We start from the raw sequence: 9,350 nt of genomic DNA, 5'->3' as shown, positions 1-9,350 counted from the left end.
CTGACAAAAAACATGTAATTAATTTCAAAAGGGAAGCTCCCCTTTTAAATAGTTTTATTTGACGGTATACATTTGTCTGAAAAAAGGGATTTAAAGAGCTACAGCCAAGCACATGCGGCGTCACTTTGTTTCCTTAGCATGGACTGCTTTCCTTTTTCGTTGGATGGAAGAGAGTGTCACTTTCTCTTCTAAACAATGGAGGATGAAAACTGACAGAAATAAAATTTTAAGCAGAAATTGCTCAATACTTGAATCAGTAAAAGGTTCATTTTAGGGGTTTAAAATGCATAAATATCTAAAGAATATGAAGATCAGCTATGTTATGAAGTGTGAAAAATGAAATACATGTGATATTTAAACAAAGACCTAACATTGCAAAAAATGTTTTACCATTTATTTCAATGAATTTGTGCATATAAGTAAATTGGTGCATTTATATAGTTTTATAATTCTGTCAGCTTTGCTCCTCCATAGAATTGCTCAACAGAAATATATAATTTATTATTTATAGTTAGTTAACTTATTATACATTTGTTAGTTCCCTGTTTAATTAAACAGTACACCAAATAACTAACAGTATAATCATTAATATATTGAATGGAAATAAGTACCTTTGATTTAGAAATACCTTTATTTTTAATATTATACTATGTTAAATGTTTCACTATATTCTTCCATTTGCCTCCAAAGCTTAACAACTAAAAAGGGGAGTAAAGGAAAGAGATGCATCAGTGTTTGTTTATTTATTTTTCCCTCTTTATCATCAGAGTTAAGCATCAGCTGAAATAAATATTCCTTCATTGATTTTTAACACAGCAGAAAAAAAGTGTTGCATGGTTCAGAACTGTGATTCTGGGACGTGCATCTGTTAAGGAGAGCTGATGGAGAGATCCTCATCATTGCGCTGTCCATGTCTATCAAGCTAATAACAGCTAGCGTTCGCTTATCGTCCAAATTGCAACCTCACTTTTGCAGATGCATCAGCTATACGAACTTTTTTACATAACTCCAAAAAAACAGTGTCATTATTATTTTCTTGTATGTCTGCATTAGGGAAAGTTCCTCAGGACTGCACTTTTATTTATTTTTTTGCTGATAAAGAGGATTAGTACGGAAGAGGATTAGGGCCACTGGAAAAGAAAAAGTTAACTGATTTTTAAATTTTATTTCAGTTGAACATGGGAAAAAAGTCAGAATTCTGAGAAAAAAGTCAGAATTCTGAGATTAAAGTCAGAATTCTTTTTTCCCATACTATACTGAAATGAAATATAAAAAATGTGTTAACTTTTTTTTTTTTCAGTGGCCCTAATCCTCTTCCATAGATTAGCCCTTTTTTATTTTATTTTATTTTTATTTTTTTGCAATCATGTCCGGCTTTATATGATTGCAGCTAACATTGCAACAAATTTGGTATTTTTGCCTGAATATATTGATTTGAAACAAATGAGTATTTTTGACTAATAACAGTATTTGGTGTCAATCAAATACCATTGATTGTTTTTGGCAACCCTAATCTAGTCACAACGTTCAAGAGTTTACCTAAAATAAAGCAAAAAACAGAAAGGACAAGAACATTTAAAGCGGGTCAGTTGATCTCAAGTTGAATGGAACCTAAATACTGGGCAAAATAGGAATAAAAACTAGGACAATGAAGACAATGAGCATATATGGACCAGTCAAAGCCCAGATCTGACTCATCTGATCTGACAGAGCTTGCTATAGCTTGCAATTATCAATAAGTAACGATTTCCATCCTGAGATCTTGGGTAGGAATTGGAGTCTACTTCATGTGTAGAATCACATCCCAAATTACAAAGAAAACACACTATACATTTTTCAGACTTTTTTTTTTTAAAAGAAAATTAAAACCATTTCATTTCCTTCTATTTCATAATTAGACACTTCTTTGTGTTGATCTATTAGATCTAATTTACTGAGATAAGAAACTATTTCATTCTGAAAACAATTTCTCGACACCGAAAGAACAGCCCTGCATTAATCCCAACAACAAAGCGCCTTCATTTTGTCTGACTTTTCCAAAACCACAGTAAATGTGTTGTGTTCTTCTTTGGCTCTATAAAATGCCCCAACACACAGCACTACACCTGCCACTTCTATATAATTTTGTTAATTCAAAACAGAGAAAAGCAGCCCGTTGCACCATATCCCCCCTGCACTTCAGTGGCTATTTCTATCTGAAAAGGCAGCTGTGGGAGACACTTGAGTGAAGAGCATCAGGGTCTCTGTCAGCCTCTGTACGTGGCTTTTGTTTGCAATGATGAATCTAATTGTAGGGTTTACACAGTGAAGAGGTTAAGGGTTGCCAGCCATCGGGAAAATGGCTAAGGTCCTGAAACAGCCAAGGATGCAAAAGATACTAATTCATAAGAAAAAATAAGCGGTTACTGGAGGTTTCAGATTTATTCCTGGAAATTTCAATACACAGTGATTATGTATTCACAGACTAACACGGCCATGTGTAAAGAGCAGTTTTGCCAATAAACGATACTCTGGCTCTGTTCAGCTGCCATTATGGTACCTGTGATTTTAGAGTTGCCATTTCTTTTTATTGAACTGTAGAAAGAGCACACCAGGGATGGGTAGAAAAACATTACTACTGAAGTCAGAGTTCTGATTGGGAAAGTTGAGTGTTATTGTCAGATTAATAGTCAAAGTTTCAGGTATAAACTATTTTTTTAGTACTTCACGTTTATTTCTTGTTAGCACTTTACCCCATATAGAACTAAAAACCCATTGAGAGCACAATCTTTTGTTTTTTTAATGCAAAATGGGGAAAGATACTTTCATCTTATACATCATACTTATTATCCTGTGTTGCGATTTGAGTTTTGTACAGCGACACAAAAAATAGAAAATTCTAGTGCTTTCCTGCAGTGGCGCCACAAAGGGGTGGCCAAGGCCATCCCGTTAAAAGCCCTGGCCACCCCACCCACTGATGTAAATTGTAGTAGCATCAGTTTAGCATTTCATCCCATTATGCACAGCCAGCGACGTAACATTAAAAATCACACAATAAACCAAGATATGAGTACACTGCAAAAAATAGAAATCTCAATAAGTTATTTTTTCTTAAAATAAGTGTGTTTTTCCTTGATTTGAGGAGGTAAGTAAGACACTTTGCCAATGGAACAAGACAATTTCCTTTTAAAATAAGAAAAAACTATTTTATCGTCTTATTTCAAGTAAATATTATCTAACTATTATATTTTAGGAGTAAAAATACTCATTCCATTGGCAAATCATCTTATTTACCTGCTCAAATTAAGGCTAAATATACTTAATTTAAGCCATTTTTTACTTATTTCTGGATTGTTTTTGCAGTGTAGGTGTTTAGTGAAGTCTTCATCATTTCTACAGGCAGGTTTAGAGCAATAGCAGATTTAAACCCTCAAATTATGGCTTTTAGTTTTAGTGACCACCCCAACATTTTTAGTGGCCCCATCTGGCCCCCCTATGGAACATTTCTGTAGCCACCATTGCTTTCCTGAAAGGCATATAGGAGATTTCTAACATATAACTACCACATATAAAACAGTTGCCCTTTCACTGTGCTGGCATTATGACAGCTAATAGTAACACCGTGACATTTTATCTAAGAATGTTTGATCAAAACATATGAGCTAACCAAGAGATGACCTAAAAGGTCTCACAGTATACTGTATTTAATCTCTGACAAAGATACATAAGGTATTCAAAAACATGATATAGTAAAACTAAAATGCTATTGTGGTAAAAGTGAAAGACTGTACCAATTGTACACAGTAACTGGGAAAGTAAAAATACTGAGTATTTTTCTACATTAAGAAACCAAGAAACTATTTTCTGTTGTTCCCCTTTAATTCAATTGGGTAACAACAATGAAGGTAGAATATGTTTAAAACATAGAAAGCACAAGAGGAAAAAAAACACAAAAGTGCAATGTGTCGAAATAACTTAGAAGCAAATTAAATTAAATTAAACTTTTCCACCAATCATGCAGTATGGTTTAGCTGTAACTTGGGTTTATCCGATATTGTAGCAAGAAGGTTCTGAGTTCGATTCCCGGCCTGGGGTCTTTCTGCATGGATTTTGCATGCTCTCCCTGAGCATGCGTGGGTTTTCTCCGGGTACTCCAGCTTCCTCCTATAGTCCAAAAACATGACTGTTAGGTTAATTGGTTTCTCTAAATTGCCCTTAGGTGTGAGTGTGTGCGTGAATGGTTGTTTGTCCTGTCTGCCCTGCGATGGACTGGCGACCTGTCCAGGGTGTACCCTGCCTCTCGCCCATTGACTGCTGGAGATAGGCACAAGCACCCCTCGTGATCCCACTCGGGACAAGCGTGTAAGAAAATGGATGGATGTATCAGTATACGTAGCTTTCTCACCTCTATCAAGGAACAAAAGCAATTAACATTTCTGTTCTGAAAGAGTCGTCCATCCATTTTCTGTCACGCTTATCCCAAATGGGGTCACGAGGGGTGCTTGTGCCAATCTCATACTGTCTATAGGACAGGTTGCTCTTAACAAGTCATTATTTAAAAAAAATGTAGTAAACAATGTGATGAATAATAACCACTGATCATTAAGGAGTGTGGACCTGGACGGACAGGGTGCCATTCTTTTTCTTCTCTTGTTTAAATGCTATTTTTACATGAATTAATCCCTTTGGGATAAAATCTGGTCATATTTTAATTTCTGTCTCAGAATGTCTCAGCTTTTAGCAAAGCAATAGAAGTAAAATCTTTAGATCTCCACTTTAATTGAAATAAAACTTAAAGTCTTCGTTACAAAATGGCCAGTTAAGTAATGATCCTCAAAAATATACATTTACTTCAGTAGGCCAAGTGTAAATTAATAAAAGAGTGTTAAAAATGTGATAGCAAACAGAAGATGTTTACATGGGCCATCTTGGCTGGTTATTTAGGGGGGTTTGCTTCAGTAACCTACCGGACGATACATTCATGTTAATTATTTGCTATGTTTTTATTTAAAATAAGGTTTCATGTCTAGATATATAGAATAAGTATTGTTTTAATCTAAGTAGCATCCAGATTTTCAATTAATGTTTTATTTTCTTTGTATGAATCAGCCACATGTACATTAACTGGGACAAAAGCACAACTTATCAACTTTTAAGAAAATAAAAAGGTTAGATGTAAAAAAAAGTTTTTTAGCAGGTAAAGACTTGATTGAGATATAAAGTTAAATGTACAAAGAAATCTATTCTCACTCTCCTTTCTTTTTATATTTTATTGCATTAAAACTATGGCCTTTTAGCATCTTTGCACGATGTAATGTAGATATTTTTACCTAGTGACACTTTTCTGTCAGTGTTGTCATCTGTAGCCTCAAACATGATGAGTTTTTTATATCTAAAATCCTAATTTAAACAAACCTGTGCTCTTAACTTTGTGACAGCATTAAAATGTACTCTGTGTGCCTTTGAACCTAATATTTTGGTGGAAACAACACCGTTATTACGGCCTTTTATGTGAAAGAGGAGTAAAGCTGCATTCTTGTAAGTGCGGTGAGTTCAGTGTCTTTGAAGGTAACCTACACAGCTGCCTTGTTCTTTGAGCTGCTGACTCTCTCTGGTTGGGCTGACAGACAAGAGATTTTTTTTATTATTCTATTTTTACAAACGGTGTTTAAAAAAGAAAGCTGGAGTGACCTGCATACCAGCACGTACCCTGATAGTTTACTAGAATAGAGTTTGTACTTGCCTGCTCTGTGTGGATTGCTAAAAAATTCAAATGAAGTAGGACATGCTGGTGCTCACAAAGCAGAGCGCACCACTTAGTGGCAGCACTTGTAAGAAAATAAATCTGAGCATATGTTCACATCAATTACAGATTGTGCGAAGCAAGTGATTCTATCATGAAGCGTTCCATCTTTTGATTAAGTTCTTTTTGTCAATGAAGAAGCCCCAACGAGGCTCTTTTTTCTCTCTATAATAAGACCCTCTGATTTCCATCCTCCTTCCCTAACACACCCTAAAGCAATGAGCCAAAGGTTAGACTATCAGACATCTTGTAGGTTTTCAATAAGATCACCAGAAGTAGATTCTTGTGGGAAGGAAAGTGTTTGATAATGTGAGCCGGGTAAGAAGTGCCAGCTAATGAGCAGACAGCTTCACAGAAGTGTCATCAAAGAGCAGCTGGCACCTTTCTGGGTCGACATGTGCCAGTGTCGCCTGCCGTGGTCCCTTCATTTCTAGAGTTTTTAAAGAGAAGTAAGAGCAAACTTGGAGCCACCTTCCTTTGGTTTGTCTAAATTCCAGGTAATTCCCCAAATGAGAATCAAGAAGAAAGAAAGTAAGTCGTCTGTAGCATTGAGATGTGAGAACGCTTAAAAGCCTGGCGACGACTGATTAATTTACGCCTGATTTTCACACAATTTGATAACAGGATTTTAGTCTGTCACCATAAATAATAATGGGCTTTTCACACACCCTTCTGAAAATTAATTTCTAAATTCACACTCTCTCTCTTTCTCTCTTTGACAGACAATTCAATCAGTGTTCTCGCCAAGCATGATACCTTTCGGCGACAGAAGCAAGAGATGTACTTCCTGCCAATCATTGTGACAGACAACGGTAACCCACCCATGAGCAGTACCAACACCTTAACCATCCGGGTCTGTGGGTGCAGCAGAGATGGAATTGTCCAGTCCTGTAACGTGGAAGCCTATGTCCTTCCCATCGGTCTTAGCATGGGGGCTCTCATCGCCATCTTGGCTTGCATCATACTTTTGTTAGGTGAATTATTTATTCTTTCTTTTATTTACATACACTTTATGACAACGTATGTTTTGTCATGTTACACCCTCACACTTCACTGTATCTTGACGCATAGGTTTAGATTTTATGTTCACATTGCAAGTGAAGTAAAAGTTATTTATATATCACTTTAAAAAAGCAGAGTTAACAAAATGTCAAACAAAATAAAACCATTAAATGCAGGAAAGAAGATTCAGTGATAGAAAATATATGCGTCGGCTGTTTGTGTATTTTTGAATCGTGCGCATGCATCAGTGCCCCCTCCTTCGCAGAAGGTCTCCACGCCTAGAGAAGCAGCAAAGTGCTAGCCTCGTGAGACCATCCTGATCTCGCGAGCTTTCAAGATTTCACTCGCTAATCAGTCAGGCTACTTTCCGTTGAAAAAAATTTTGAGCCGTTCACCAAACGAACGTCCAATCAGCGTTGGCTTTGAGGCGGGTTGAGGTGTGACGCAACGAGAAGCGCGACAGTTCAGTCTAAAGAACATGGCGGCTTCAGCCGATGAAACTAGCGTTAGCGTGGCTATCGAGCAAGTTTTATCGGAATTACAGAGTATTTCTTCACTGAAAGAAGAGCAAAACACTGCTCTGGAGGCTTTTCTCAGAGGAAAAGATGTTTTTGCTCTTCTCCCGACTGGTTTCGGCAAGAGTTTGACCTATCAATTGGCTCCTCTTCGTCGTCGCTGTGTTACGTCATATGCTTCGTTGATCTGATTGGTTTATTTGGCCCGTCTTTCACCAACAAAGGCCAATCAGCTACACCAGTATTTTCGCCCCTTCCCAAAATTACTTCTACGGAAGGTTTCCAGATGGATATGCGGAGCAAATCCATCTTGTGGAGTCAGGTTAGCAAAGTGCCAGGATGCACCTAGTCTACACCTAGGCTACCAACACGGAATGCAGGCTGCACATCCTTTGTTGTCAACTTATCACTTGACACGTTTTCAACTGTGCATGTTTCAAAATAAAAAAAAAATACAGCACTTAATACAGAATTAAACATAATTTACCGGTCTAGCTAAAGTTTTAAAACCCTTTTGCTTCTTCAGGGTACTCCATCTCTGAAAAGAATCTCCTAAACACACATTTAGCCTGCTCCATTCTCTCCCAATTTCTTTCCTCTTTTCAACTACATGAAAAAAGGCTATATTTTATGGGTTATGTTTGTCAGGATTCTTTTCAGCCATTGGTGCTCCAGTTTACACAAAAGAGTGAACAAATAGCTCAACAAGAAGCCGCAGCAGCAAACAAGCGTAGGAGTACCAGCTTAATGGCGGACCGCTAGCCAAACAGTATATGAGTAACGCTTGGAGACTATGTAAATAACATCATGACGGCACTTACACAAAATGTTTGATCGACATACAAGTGGCCAATAAACTTTCGACAGTAGGTAAAGTAGATTGACAGATGTTTTATAGGCCCCACCACGGCCAGATTTTATGGATTATTATATAGATTTTTTCGGAACCGCAAGTGCAAGAATGGCATCCATCAATTAGGTCATTTTAGATGAATTTAGATGAAGAAAAAAAGCATATTATTAAAACATCAGGAAATAATTTAAACATAAAACACAGAGTAAAGTAATACTACGAATAACTCACATTGGGTCAATTTCTTTTTTCAATAGAGACTGAAAAACTGAAATTGTCGAAGCCCGGTTTTTAAGCTTAACCAGGTTTTCTTTTTCTTCTTTCTTGTTCTTCTCCCAATTTTTTTTGGACAGTAATAGTAGTACTGTTTGTGACCCTGAGGAGACACAAGAATGAGCCCCTAATTATCAAGGACGATGAAGATGTGAGAGAGAACATTATCCGATACGACGATGAGGGAGGTGGTGAGGAGGACACCGAGGCGTTTGACATCGCCACACTGCAGAACCCAGACGGCATCAACGGCTATCTGCCGCGCAAGGACATCAAGCCAGACCTCCAGTTTATGCCCCGAGCAGGACAGCACTCTGGTCCGAACGGTGTGGACGTGGACGAGTTCATCAACGTGCGGCTTCACGAGGCGGATAACGATCCAACAGCTCCACCTTACGACTCCATCCAGATCTATGGGTATGAGGGCAGGGGATCCATCGCTGGTTCCCTCAGTTCACTGGAGACGGCATCATCAGACTCAGACCAGAACTATGACTATCTGAGAGAATGGGGCCCACGGTTCAGGAGACTTGGGGAGCTCTACTCTGTGGGTGAAAGTGACCGTGAGACCTGACCTTGGGTTTGTTAGAGAAAAAAAAGACCTTTCAATTTCTTTTTTTCTTTCAACATATTTGTGTATTAAACACTAGGATTTGCTGGCTCATTGAAACATGTAAAAAAAAAAAAAACATTAATAAGAAGAGCAGCCACCTTTTTGTATTCTTTTTAGAGTGAGGTTTAGCAGTCGTCATCCACTACGTCAAGCGCAATGTACTTGTTGAGCCAAACAATGTCTTTATTAGGAGATTCTTGTGGAGTGTAACTTAGATTCAGTGTGGAGTGTCTAGCAGTACTTCGGGTGTTTGTGATTTGCCGTGGCTGCAAGTAGCAGGCAAAACCTTGGCATTTCTGGTAGTTACCACAT

At 37.7% G+C, this 9,350-nt stretch overlaps 1 protein-coding gene across 2 annotated transcripts in view; it reads left to right on the top strand.

Moving 5' to 3' along the window:
- The window catches only part of LOC107098108 (cadherin-8-like), a 235,789-nt gene extending 226,669 nt beyond the window's left edge, over nt 1-9,120 (top strand). Inside the window, exons 11-12 of one of the 2 annotated variants that reach the window (XM_015395576.1) lie at nt 6,505-6,756; nt 8,512-9,120. In XM_015395576.1, the coding sequence (XP_015251062.1) occupies nt 6,505-6,756; nt 8,512-8,999 (740 nt within the window). In that variant the 3' untranslated portion in view covers nt 9,000-9,120. Of the gene's footprint in view, nt 1-6,504; nt 6,757-8,505 lie in introns of both variants that reach the window. The other variant, XM_015395575.1, reaches the window with a different exon arrangement.
- The last annotated feature ends 230 nt before the right edge of the window (nt 9,121-9,350 follow it).

This window comes from Cyprinodon variegatus, unplaced genomic scaffold, assembly GCF_000732505.1.
Source record: "Cyprinodon variegatus isolate N-32 unplaced genomic scaffold, C_variegatus-1.0 Scaffold747, whole genome shotgun sequence".
Classification (NCBI taxonomy): Eukaryota; Metazoa; Chordata; class Actinopteri; order Cyprinodontiformes; family Cyprinodontidae; genus Cyprinodon; species Cyprinodon variegatus.
This window is presented reverse-complemented; position numbering and strand designations above follow the sequence as displayed.